This window comes from Oncorhynchus keta, chromosome 27 (assembly GCF_023373465.1).
Source record: "Oncorhynchus keta strain PuntledgeMale-10-30-2019 chromosome 27, Oket_V2, whole genome shotgun sequence".
NCBI classification, from domain to species: Eukaryota; Metazoa; Chordata; class Actinopteri; order Salmoniformes; family Salmonidae; genus Oncorhynchus; species Oncorhynchus keta.
The window spans coordinates 34,493,679-34,507,640 of record NC_068447.1 but is presented as its reverse complement, the minus strand read 5'-3'; the positions used below and the strand labels follow the sequence as shown (position 1 = coordinate 34,507,640).

At 42.5% G+C, this 13,962-nt stretch overlaps 1 protein-coding gene across 4 annotated transcripts in view; it reads left to right on the top strand.

Moving 5' to 3' along the window:
• Nucleotides 1-13,962, top strand: part of LOC118359846 (synaptotagmin-2-like) — an 81,001-nt gene that overhangs the window by 58,615 nt on the left and 8,424 nt on the right. For 3 of the 4 annotated variants that reach the window (XM_035738679.2, XM_052482214.1, XM_035738680.2), the window contains 5 exons: nucleotides 5,672-5,888; nucleotides 6,295-6,455; nucleotides 10,350-10,487; nucleotides 11,127-11,294; nucleotides 13,666-13,833. In XM_035738679.2, the coding sequence (XP_035594572.1) occupies nucleotides 5,699-5,888; nucleotides 6,295-6,455; nucleotides 10,350-10,487; nucleotides 11,127-11,294; nucleotides 13,666-13,833 (825 nt within the window). In that variant the 5' untranslated portion in view covers nucleotides 5,672-5,698. The remainder of the gene's footprint in view (nucleotides 1-5,671; nucleotides 5,889-6,294; nucleotides 6,456-10,349; nucleotides 10,488-11,126; nucleotides 11,295-13,665; nucleotides 13,834-13,962) is intronic. The other variant, XM_035738681.2, reaches the window with a different exon arrangement.

Sequence of the window (13,962 nt, the reverse complement as noted above, 5' to 3'; positions counted from 1 at the left end):
TTAATTAAACATAGTGATTTGTGACATATTCAGCAGCCAGCTGTCTTTGAAAGAAACCCAGATAAGTACCAAAGTGTTTTCCACTGTCTCTTGTACTTATTATACTGTTATATTCAGTCCGAAAATATGCGCAATGACTGCACTCATGAGACATTTGTGGCAATCTCAACAACCAAATATTTGAAATAACTTAGTTTCAGAGCCAGTCAGTCAGTCCAGATCAGCCTCTTCATCTCTTTCTCCATCAGATGATACATAAGCAGAGGCAGCAGCCATTCTAGTAGTTTCACAGTAATCCTATTAAAACTTGTGCTCAAACTAGGCCATTAAGGCTCTGGGAGCCCCCGGTCCATTTCAGCAGGGGTAAATTGCCTTTGCCAAGGGAAGTAAAGAGTTTAGGAAACAAATCTGCACATAATATCTAATTGAAATGGCACCAGAAGCCTTTTCCGCTCAACTTCTCTCAGAGTCAGTTAAGATGCGTGGAAACGCAAGTTGACCTATTGGCTAGCATTCTAATGCAAAAAAAGAAAATCACGAAACGAATCACCTGAGGTAGGCCTATAAGCCTAGTAAGTATAAGAGTTGTTCTATAGGATGAGGGGCTTAATATGTTTAGAGTGAAGGCTTGGGTACTCAGTCGAATAAAGAAAAACCACAATAGGCTATATCCAAAAAAGGTGTTCTGTTAAACCTTACGTCTGTCTGTCTGTCTGTCTGTCTGTCTGTCTGTCTGTCTGTCTGTCTGTCTGTCTCCTAATTGAAGTTATGTCCCTCTGTTCTTATAGGACTGGGATGATCAGCTCAAATAGACTCAGGGGAGGGCATCGTCAGGACTCCAGGAGTGAATCAACGTGACTACAGACAATATTTATTCTATTTCCATTAGCGTAAACGAACGCTGATGTTCGTTTATGATGTCGCCGTGCCGTGTCATGTCTTGGAGCAATTAAAAAAAAAAAAAAAAAATTTGTCAACTTATTGCAATTAATTTGTGCCAAGAGTTGCTCTGTGCAATTTGGATGGATATAATTGCTCTGTGTTAAAATGGAAAGGACAAATATGTACACCTCTCTAGAAAATACACAAATCTAAGGCCTATAAAGGACTATCTGAGTAAAAAGGCTGTCTTGACTGTCTTCACTGCTCAGTACAATTTCCATGTGGCAGTAAGATGTCATTCAAATGAATGTATAGAATGCAGGCTGGATCATCTGCAGGTCATATGCACCACCCATACAGTCCCAGATGACAGGCAGAGGCCTGCTGTGGGGGGCTAATACTTCCCATTGGGGTCATACATTAGATCACCCTGTATCTCACAGAGCCCCCGTCAATGCTGTCAAATCTACCCTAACAGCCAACCATCACAACGGCTGACCTTAGCTGAGCTAACAGTCCTTGTAAATATAACAGCCTTTTCACAATGCCCACCGTCCAATACTTAATTTACCGCCCGACTGCTCCCAGCATCCCAGCAACATGCCCCCCAGCCACAGCCCACATGCTCGTATGACCAATTTTCCCTTTACATGAAATGACCATTTTGAGCTGAATATACAGAGGAATATCAGTCAGCTTTGCCATGGTTTAGAATAATGTATTTTCCTTCCAAGTAGAGTAAAGGGGAGTGTAATCAAAATGTTAGCTCACTTCCGGACACAGGCAGGGCACTAGCAAACAGCTGTGCAGGAGTGGGATGGAGGCGAGGTTGTCAGGGACCAGGGGAAAACAGAGGACTTGTCCATCCGTCTGGCTGTAGGAGTGTGTTAATTAATCATAGTCAGGGAACTTGTTGTTGTGTAATGTAGCAGCTGCACTACTACTGCTCAGTGCTTAGTGCTCTCTGTCCTCAGATTATTTTCTGCCAGGACTGACCGGCGTGCTAATCAGCCCTCTGAGAAACAGAGACGCTCTGATGCATATAGATGGAGCTACTAGCAGCCCAGGCAGGAAACTCCCTTCAGCATGGATGATGTTGTCACACTGCCAGTGCATGTTAATCCCATCCACTTCCTCCTACACCTCATCAGCATACTGTACATGTATGTTTTTAAGTGTACGTTTTAAGTATGTCACATCATCCACAGATGGTGAAGTATGATCTCTGTAGCTATATGATACACTATGTTTTGGTTTGTTCTATGCCCTTACTGGACTGTGGTAGGATAATTAGCTAAGCACCTTGCCCATGGGTACCTTTGAAGGGTTCAGAGGGATCCGTTTGGATTTCTTTGCCATTGACCTGTCTGGCCCATAATTACATTTTACTTTTGTTTAAGCTGGGTAATATGTTAGCTAAGAGAACACCAGAACACACAAGGGAAACACAATGAGGTGTGTTTGCATGTGTGTATGTGTGTGTATGTGTGCGTGTGTGAGAGAAAGATAGACTGATAGATAGAGAAATATCCATACTGAGGTGTCCATACTGAGGTGTCCATACTGAGGTGTGACTAGAATGTGCTTTATTCATTACTCAAGGGCTGAAAACCCCAAAAGAAAAATGACCTATAAATAATAAAACAAAGTAGTGCAGCAATTAGATTGTAATTACTGTAATGCCTTCTCTCTACCATAGCAAGATACACCCCCATTACTAATGTACATGGTAATGACAATTGAACAGAGTGCCTCTTTATTGAAGTTTTCTGCCTAAGCTAGCTTTGCCATCATTCGTCAGTGAAACAGAGTAAATATTGAACTGAGGATCATCCAACGCTCCAACATTGAGTCTACCCAAACATTGTTGATTTGAGAAAGCCACGTTCCTCTCTGCTTACCGACAGTAATTCCCCTAGCATCCACATCTCAGCTGGTAGTTCGCAAAAATACTGCAAACCACAAATGAGCTGTATAATTTCCTACCTTTCGTGGTGTGATTATTTGAAGTCAACAACGGTTTCTGAGAGCTGCTCTTTATTCCAGTCTGTTTATACGCAGATGAAGAATACAGGCTAAGAGCCCTTGATTGGCATCCAATTCTGAGGCAGTGTGCTTAGTGATGAGGGCCAGATCATACCAGGAGCCATGTTGCTCAGGGATGTGGAGGACAGCCATTTTGTTTGAAGTTATGAGGAGAAGTAGAGGAGTCAGAAACACACTGAGAGATGGAGCTCTACAGATAAAGCTGTTTCTTGTCACAGATCTGTAGCTAGTTGTTTAGTTAGTACATTTTTCATTTAAAGCAGTGGAAGTAAGTATTTGCCAATGTTTTGTTCGTCTGATATGCTGCCTCTAAGGACACGTCTAGATGGAGTAAATGTTCCTTTAGAATTGTGACGGCAAGGTTTAGAAAAGCTCTGTCCAGACCAGTTGTATAGTCAAACAAAATGATCCATGGGAGACTGCATTTCATGTAGTATTTAGACAGCATATTCATGATAAGATATTGACCAGACTATTGTACACATATAGTTAGGGCATTAAGGCAGAAGAAAGACGTTCTATATATTGATATGTTTGTTTGGCTGTTTATTTGGCTTGTGTTGTAAAGGAGGTATTTCTCATTGAATTTAAAGCCTCCTTCAAAGGGAAAACACCATCTATAATGAATTCACCAGCAGTAAGTGGTAAGAGCTGATCATAAAGCAGGGATAATGACTGCCATGAAGCATTGGACTAACCCTGGTCCTCTGAGCCCTCCCGCGGCCTGCCACCTTTCGACAGGAGAAGACATAAAACGCTTCACCACACCATCTCTCCCAATGTTAATTCAGTTCTGCATAGCCTAGTCTGCCCTAAGGGTCAAACAGAAGGATAAATCTACCCGCCTTAGAGCCTGGCTGGCTGGTGATTATTACTGGGTTGTTGCTCACACAACCCAAACACCCAACACTAAGTCTTCACAGCCAAGAGTTGGACTATGATGACTGTTGTTGGCTATGTGTGACACATACCTCATGTTTAACAAATGTCTGCCCCCTGATACAGCCCATCAAACTTTTGGCATGTTTTGTAACAGACATGCCCCACAGCCAATCAGACGATAGCGTGCTATTTGTAAGAATTTGATTGGGTGGGTTTGCCTTACACAGGTGGAGGAACCACACTGTGATTCCCCCAGTGGCTGGATGTCAGCAATTACTATCAATTCTGGGCAGAGCAAGTACAGACAGGTCGCCTCCCCTAACACCCCTGGCTTACAGGCTGGCTGAACATTCAAAGTCTTTGATGTTAATTTCACATTTACATTTTAGTCATTTATAGCAGACGCTCTTATCCAGAGCGACTTGCAGTTATTAATCTTAAGATAGCTAGGTGAGAATCACATATCACAGTCGTAGTAAGTACATTCAAGACTGAAATGTATAATCCTGTGTTGCTCAGTTGGTAGAGCATGGCGCTTGCTATGCCCGGGGTTGTGGGTTAGATTCCCATGGGGGACCATTATGGAAAGTATGAAAATGTATGCACTCAGAGTAATTTGCTCTGGATTAGAGTGTCTGCTAAATGACTAAAATGTCTTATTTACGATACTCTGTGACCTATCTACTGTATTTCAGCAAAATAGAATGCGTTTAAATGGAAGAGCAATGAAATCCAGACCAGTTTCTGCCTCAAGAGTCTTGAGACAGAGCATTTAGGATGCGCAAGATGGTGGAGAAAGAGGAGAAACTATTAGGCGAGATGTCAGGGAAAACATGTTTACTTGGGGTGTGTGACACAGACAGCATGATGGTACACTATAGCTCCTGTCTGTAGACTGAAAATCTTCCCCAGAGAGAACATATGAATGTAATGTTGTCTTCCCCACAATGCAAGTTATTTCTCCAAACATTCTTTTTTTTTTTTAAACACTGTAGTGTTTGAATAGAATCCTAACTGACTATTACTGTAATTGTGTGGGTGAATTTCCCTCCTCACTAACATTTTCTTTTAAAATGCTTATGATTCACTTCAAAAATGATTTGTTATCCCCTCATGGTCTTCTTTCGCTTAGCCAATTTAGTAGTTGCAGTCTTTCCACAAGCCATTTGTCTTCTGCAACATCAACTTGCATAACGTCGCAAACATACGTTATTCTAGTGTCATACCACATTCCTAACTAGTTCTAGTCCCTCGGAATAATATACAGATGATCCTTTCTGTTGTCAACTTCATTCAATTGTTCACCTGCAGGAATTGAGACAGACAGTATCTTCATCAGTGGAGCGGAGGATTGGCGCTTGAGAAATTAGAAATCCTTTTTGTTTGCCAATATCGCCATTGCTTTAATGGAATCAGATAGAGAAGTCTCCTTTCATTAGGTTTGTCATCCTTCACAGCCCCTCTCTGAATCTGATTACAGCTCAATCACTCATCACTTGACACAATTCTGCTCACACTCCTCTGCTGTTTGTCTCAGTTTGACTCCTAGCCCCGATAACAGCTTTGTGAATAAATAACTGTTTTGACCACGCACAGAGCCAGCATCAGAGAATCAAAGCTGTCTTTTGCTGGCTCTGGCACTTAAACTTCACACTATTCACACTACTACACTGATTTGGCTCAGGCATTCGTGATGCAAAATGCAAAGATAGATACAATGTGCTGCTAAAAGGAGCCGGTGTAGTATTACAAATGATGCACCTGAATAGCAACAGCCTTGCTCCAAGATTGTCCAGAATGTTAAGGACCTGTGTGTGGCCTTTATGACTCGGTGTTAACAGCCCTCTTTCTCTATTCATAGGGACTGTGTTTGGTCTAGCTGTCTAGGATGAAGTGGAACCTGTTCAAGAAAAAGCCTGAAGCCATGGTCGGACCTGAGCCCACCGGGGCTGCTGTCTTAACTGTGGCCCCTGGCCCCGTGGCCTCCACCGCAGCTGACAACTCCACAGAGGCTGTCAAGAACGGCGACTTCGACGATATCAAGAATAAGTTCCTCAATGAGATCGACAAGATCCCATGTGAGTGCCTGTCTGGTGAGAGGCTGGGCTGGACGTTGCACAGCAACTAACACTCAGACCTGTCCAGATGAGATTTCATGACTTTTATTGATAATACTCTAAAAACAATGGCTTTGGAATTAGATCTGTTCTTCCCCTGAAGCCGTTGACGTGCCCATTATGCCATTATTCAGTATCGATCAGGTGGTGTTGTTCCTAATGGCATTCTCTAAAAATCGAATTTGCACCAAATGTTATTGTTAACTAAGCAAGGGCCTCTATACTGTGACTTTGGCCTCTCATATCAATCAGCAGGGAGAAATCATTGGTTGGTCAAATGTCAAACCGTTCTCTTTTTTTGTTATGCGTTTGTGTGTGTCTGTGTTTGTTGTGTTTGTGTGTGTGTGCGTTTGGGTGTGTATATCAGTGCCGTCATGGGCCATCATCGCCATCGCTGTGGTAGCTGCTACCCTGATTCTCACCTGCTGCTTCTGCATCGTTAAGAAGTGCTGTTGCAAGAAGAAGAAGAACAAGAAGGGCAAGAAAGGGAAGGGTGAAATGGGAATGAAGAACATGAAAGAAGGAGAGGTATGTTCAAACCTGGGGGGGTGGGGGGTGTTGTCATGAAGGAGGACCCTGCATTTCACACAAACTAACTTTGGCCTACATTGCCTTAAAGCTATAATGACAAGAAAGCTGCAAAGCTTTAAAGATTGTGGATGCTTAACCTGAGGAATATGTACCAAATAATGCATCCCCAAAAAATGATTTTTTGGATAATGGATCATTCCGACTTGGAAATAATAAATGTATAGTTATAAAACATAAGAAATAAGATGTCAACAAACACTCAAAAAAAGGTTGCTTTTTCAGTAGAATATTTGTCAATAGCAGCATAGAGGACCTATTGTCCCCTAATTAATAACCACATTACTTAGTGGATGGCATGGTGAAAATTGAGCCATGTCTAGACGTTTACAATTTATAGCAATTTAAATATTTCGTAGATACTTTAACCCATCATTGAACTGTCAACATCTCGAGAAAACATTCGCCCTTCCTTCTTCATTTGTTGTTGTTAAATATTGTGTATTTGTCAGAAATGTTTAGTCCTGCTTTCTCTTGTGCATTGGGACCTGGATAAAAATGACACAGCTGAGCACTTTTGCATGGGGGAATTATACTATTGTGGATGGAATATAAAGCGTACCAATTACATGTAGCACAAAACTGCCACGGCAAAATTAAATAGTCCATAGTGGTAATGTGGGGCTAAATGTCTAGTGTGCCTTAGATCATTTTATGAAGTACATTTAGAGTCAATTTAACATTCAACAACAACAACAGAAATATCCAAGCACTGATGGAATTCATTAAAACACAGTGCCCCTTTAGAGCTTGGAGGGGAGTATGATTATGTTAATGTCTACAGTTACTGTCTCAGGTGGGTTCTAGGACTGTGTCATTTTCCCTTGGCCCTATAGTGTAGTTGTTGACTCTGCCTCTGCTCTAATTTCCCTCTCTGGTGTCTGCTGTGAGTTCAATATCTTCCTTTCTCTCTGCTCTCCTCTTCCTCCTTCCTGCTTTGTGTCTTATGTGTGCTCCGTGTATCTTGACTGTGGTGGACTTCTCTGCCTACGGTAGGTCTGACGGCACGCGGCGCCCCTCTCTGGCCACTCTGTGTAAGTGCAGACCAGAGCAGGGGGAAAGGTGGTGGTGGGCTGGGCTTGTGGAAGGGGATTGGCAATGATGACAGTGGGTGCTATGGCTTTCTAAGTCTTGCAAGCTTACTGTAGGTGCTGTGGGTGCTTGAGGGTCTAGCTATGGGAGCGATTAAGCTGCTTCGCAAGTCCACTGATTTGATATGTTGCCACATCGACTGCCATGATGATGTCTTGCGTATCCATGGAGAGGTTGCAATTTGGGTCAAATATATATATTTTTAAACGATATGACCTCTGAAGTGGAAATGTTTGAAATGGTTTTGAAATGAACATGAAACTCATCCTATGGTTGATGGTTGATGAATGATGACGAGTGCACTGAGGCAACCCACTAGAGATCACTAACATGCATGTGCAAAGGGTGAGGTTGGCCATTTGTCAAATTATGGGTGAAACTTTACCTCATTGAGATCATTAAACATGTTTGCACAATCGTGTTATCTAATCAAGCACATTATTGTGCATAGTAATCATCACAGAAGTATTTTACAGTAACTATAATACAAGTATTTTACAGTAACTATAATACAAGTCTTTTACAGTAACGATAATACAAGTATTTTACAGTAACTATAATACAAGTCTTTTCCATGCTCTGCTTTGAGTGTGAAATTCATATGTCATTTCGACAACCTAAATTCAGCTGTGCAAATATGCTCAGAGATCAAGGTGAGATAAAGTGGTTTGTATCTCTTGACAAAGACCAACTCAAGCCCTTTCAGAAGGTACCATTGAATGGCCACAACTTGACTTGAGAGTAATTATCCTGGATGACCCATGATGCTGCTGACCCATTAGGTTTTAGTCAACGTGTCCCTTCCTCCCTGGAGCAGTGGTGTTAGTGGGAAAGAATGGTGGGCCAGAAAGTTTGACCACTGGTTAAAACGTGAGCCGCATTTGACTCCTCGTTAGACAGCATGATTCAAATGTACAACCCAGAGGTAAGTACAGTACACCAATTGACCGCGTAGATTTGGATTTCACAACTCCACGAATGAGCTCACGAACCAAAAGTCATCATAGTTATGACAATGGGGGCATACTTTCGGACATACCGTTCGGTATCCTTAAATCCCACTGCATGTATGGTATGATTTAGACTGGAACTCTCCAAAATAGCATGACTTCCCATGGCTGTGCAATTTTCACATACACAGTTTTTCAGGATTGCGAGGCATGCAATCTTGACTACCAAGATTATTAGTGTTGTTGATACAATCCTTACATGTACATCAGAAGACTATAAGAGACTGGGAAGAACTGAGTCATTTCATCTACATTTTGCTCTCTATACGGACTACTGTATTCTCCTGCATTGTGTGGCCTGGCATGCTCGAATGCAAAGCATTTACCACAACAAATTGACAGAATGCCACTATAAAGAGATGGAGTGTGTGTGTATGTGTGCATGCGTGTGTTTGAAGAGGGAGTGTATGTGGGCTTGTGTGCTTACGTATGCTTGTTGTTGGTTAAAAGTATGCTCAGTTAATGTGAGGTATATACAGTATGTAAGGCTGTGTATGCATCGGTGAATACAGTGTCTGTGTGAATGTGTTAGTAATTGGGTGGGTGTTTGTGTCTGTGAATGTGTGTTGTGTGTGGATGGCTGTCTGTGTTTTAGAATACAACGTAGAATGAGCTGCAGACTGCCCCGGTTCCTCTTCCAGGGTAAGCTCTGTGGTGAATAGCATGGCCCTACTAATTTACATATTGGGTAGTTTATGTGTCATGCACAATATTTAAAAATGAATATTCAAAAAGGTATGCAAAAAAATCCCTTAAATGGGTCAGTAATTCTACCATTAAAAATACAATGTATTTCACCTTTATTTAACCAGGTAGGCCAGTTGAGAACACCTTTATTTAACCAGGTAGGCCAGTTGAGAACACCTTTATTTAACCAGGTAGGCCAGTTGAGAACACCTTTATTTAACCAGGTAGGCCAGTTGAGAACAAGTTCTCATTTACCATTGTGTCATGGTTAGCTATTTTGTTAATTGTATGATCATATGAACTGACAATGGGATTTGTAATTGTTACCAATAACTATAGATACTGTACAATACATCTGTAACAAGCATTGTGTATTAGCAGAAGTTATTAGCTCATATCTGCTATAGAAAAGTGTTGCTTTTTCAGTAATTACGATGATTATGTCAGTGGAGGTGTAATCACTGCAGGACATGTTGTGGTATATTTGACTCTTATCACTCTATTATCACTCTGAGTGTTGCAATGGGATAGATCCTCAACGTTTCAGAAGCATGAGTAGTTACAGAGATCACAATCTCAGATCTGATCCAATCTATAGTACATGTCTGCCTCAAGGATGCTTTTACAAGATCTATAGGGTGCACAGCATTTGTCCTGCCTGGGGCTACCCCTGTTGCAAACTCTGACTACATATTGACTGTTTTACTTCACATTTTCTTATTTTTTTTACATTCAGTATATCCCTCTATTTCTCTCTTCTGTCAATGACTATACAGTAAATAATGAACGATGAATATATAGTGCAAAAGCAAATGGTGTCACCCAAGGAATAGTGAAATCAAGTCATGTTGCAACTAAGGTCATGTATGAAAAGATGTGCTCACTGCACTGGTAACATCTGGGTAAACAAGCGGGGGGGAAGTGGCAGGTAGATGGCCGCTGTGACTAACCAGACTGCTGAAGAAGAACCTATAGGTGCTTTTTACTCTCTCTGTTCAAATGTCTGACGACCCCTCTGCCCCCTCCGGCCCCCTTGTCATTCTAGAAACAGGACGATGATGATTATGATGAAGATGACGCTGAGACTGGTATGACTGGAGATGAGAAAGAGGAAGAGGTGAAGGAGAAAGAAAAGCTCGGGAAGCTTCAGTACTCCATAGATTATGACTTCCAGGACAACAAGGTGGGTGTTTTGACTTGAACAGGTTCTTACGACCCATTAGCTTAAATAGACTATTTTACTGTGTTGGGAAAAAGTCCAAAAATAAGCTTCAGTGCACAAACGGCCTAAGCCTTTAGTCCAAGTTAGTTTTCAAAGCAATTGATTTATGCCATTTGGTGAGTGTTTTTTAGCCTCCAAAAAATGCAGCTTTGAATGAATATGTCTTGGTTGGGCAAAAGCCAAGGACAGCAGTAAATGTGACATTTCTGACACTAAAGGATTGATTCAACCCATCATTCTACAGTTATCCTTTCAGGATAAAATCAGTCAAACTTTTACCAAGACTCCATTCCTGGTTTGTGTTATATAAGCAACGTATGAATGGGTTTCCTTGACCTGTTACGCAGTGTTTGCTCCGTCCTCTTACTCTTCTGTGGAGAATCTTCTTTGTTCACTGAGACCTTGAGGATCTTACAACAGACTAAAGTATCGTAACGTGTTATACAAGCATGAAGCAAAGGCTTTCTTTCATCTGTTCAAATAAATATCTGTTCCAAGAACAGAAGGTCGTCTCCGGAACTGTGAGCTGACACTTTCTGGGTACATAGTGCATTGAGGCAGATTGACTGACCCCTTTGACCCTTGACCCCTGACCCACAGCTCACAGTGGGCCTCCTCCAAGCAGCTGATCTCCTCTCCATGGACAGCGGTGGCACATCGGATCCCTATGTCAAGGTCTACGTCCTCCCAGACAAGAAGAAGCATTTTACCACCAAAGTGCACAAGAAGACACTGAATCCTACCTTCAATGAGACCTTCATCTTCAAGGTAGGCTACTGTACTTTGATCTCGCTCCTATACCGTATATCAGAATTATAAAGATAAATCTAATAGTTCTAAACTATGGTGGATGACCAGACCATAACTCCTGCCAGACAGCCAGTTTCCCAAAGCCTGATGCATCAGCTATGCTTTCTGTCTCATTCGATTCATCTGCTGGACTGATGTTTCAGATAACACCTCATAATTATGTCAGCAGCATACCACCCTGCATACCACTGCTGGCTTGCTTTGAAGCTAAGCAGGGTTGGTCCTGGTCAGTTCCTGGATGGGAGACCAGAAACTGCTGGAAGTGGTGTTGGAGGGCCAGTAGGAGACACTCTTTCCTCTGGTCTAAAAAAATATCTCAATACCCCAGGGCAGTGATTGGGGACACTGCCCTGTGTAGGGTGCCGTCTTTCAGATGGGACATTAAACGGGTGTCCTGACTGTCTGAGGTCATTAAAGATCCCATGGCACTTATTGTAAGAGTAGGGGTGTTAACCCTGGTGTCCTGGCTAATTTCACAATCTGGCCCTCAAACCATCACAGTCACCTAATAATCTCCAGTTTACAATTGGTTTATTCATCCCCCTCCTCTCCCCTGTAACTATTCCCCAGGTTGTTGCTGCAAATGAGAACGGGTTCTCAGTCAACTTACCTGGTAAAATAACGGATAAATAAAATAATGGCGATTCCCCAATCCACTGCAGACTCCCTGCATCTGATACCAGCTAGCCTCCACAAGAGTCAGCGCTTTGCATGTGTAGATGCTCAGATGCTTTTACACACATGTATTCTTTATAAGAGTCGTCCTCCTTTAAAACAATCTCTATTTTTCCCTTGTGTTTGTTTAATTAAATTAGGGTAGAAATAAATCCCTATCTTATAAAACTATCATAAAAATGCCATATATCTGGTAATATCTGAAGTTCAAAGACATTATTAGATGATTTATGAACCATGACTTACAAGCTATTCTTCAGATATTGTGTAACCACTGTCTAATGTGTACAGTATATATATGACTCTAATTTCAGCAACCAGGAATAGCCTCAAGCGTCCCAATGTTAGAATCTAATTAAAGCTACAGTCTGTTCCCAGGTGCTTTCATTAATGTTAGTGTGTGTGTGTGTGTGTGTGTGTGTGTGTGTGTGTGTGTGTGTGTGTGTGTGTGTGTGTGTGTGTGTGTGTGTGTGTGTGTGTGTGTGTGTGTGTGTGTGTGTGTGTGTGTGTGTGTGTGTGTGTGTGTGTGCGCATCTGTGTGCATATGATGGAGATCAGATGTATAGACTATTCATTAAACTCGATTCTGGCTAGAGAACGTGACTGGAAGAGCTTGGCCAGTGATAAAGCAGAACTGTTGAAGCCTATGAGCTGAGCTGATCTGAGCAGGGAATAGGATGGGATTGAGCTGATCTGAGCAGGGGATAGGATGGGATTGAGCTGAGCTGATCTGAACAGGGGATAGGATGGGATTGAGCTGAGCTGATCTGAGCAGGGGATAGGATGGGATTGAGCTGAGCTGATCTGAGCAGGGGATAGGATGGGATTGAGCTGAGCTGATCTGAGCAGGGGATAGGATGGGATTGAGCTGAGCTGATCTGAGCAGGGGATAGGATGGGATTGAGCTGAGCTGATCTGAGCAGGGGATAGGATGGGATTGAGCTGAGCTGATCTGAGCAGGGGATAGGATGGGATTGAGCTGAGCTGATCTGAGCAGGGGATAGGATGGGATTGAGCTGAGCTGATCTGAGCAGGGGATAGGATGGGATTGAGCTGAGCTGATCTGAGCAGGGGATAGGATGGGATTGAGCTGAGCTGATCTGAGCAGGGGATAGGATGGGATTGAGCTGAGCTGATCTGAGCAGGGGATAGGATGGGATTGCAATCCAGTTAAAGGAGAACGCCACCTCCCTTCCTCCTGTTTGACTGCTGACAGGCTGTACTGTTTGGTTCTGCTGAGTGAGCAGCACACAATTCAGGCTGGCTCTGGCCCTATGTTCCTCTTATCCCACTAATCATTCCCATACGCCCATCACTTCTCTGGGGGCAGAGAGAGCATCAGCTCTCATTGCAGAGAAATATAGCCCAGACCCATTATAGAGATGACCAAAGAGGTCCAAGATACTCTGCCCTCATTTATGCACTTCCATATTGTGAGATTCTTTGGATGCTACATACAGCTATTTGTGCATGTCTGGCTCTCATCATTCAAGGTCAAAGTATGTAGAACAGGTAAAAAAAAAAAAATCTAAAATGGCATTGGCAAACCTGTTCTCAAAGATTCGTTAACACTCTCCTCAGCTAAGCAAAGGTGTTCTTGCTTCAGAGGGTAACATTTATAAAAGATGGTGCTAGTAATGTTGATGTTTTTCAGATTCCATTCCAAGAGATGGGTGGCAAGACTTTGGTCATGCAGGTCTTTGACTTTGACCGCTTCTCTAAGCACGACGTCATCGGAGAGGTGAAACTACCCTTGCACAAACTGGACCTGGCCCAGCCACTGGAGGAGTGGAGGGACCTGGACAGTGCAGAGAAAGAAGAGGTAAATGTGGAGTACTATCTCCCCACTTTCACTCAGTCCTTTGAAATATCATGTTCTGAATATCAGTTCAGAGCGATTTTTATCCTCATGGTGTGAATGGTTCCCTTATATAGGTGTTTCTTATGGGTA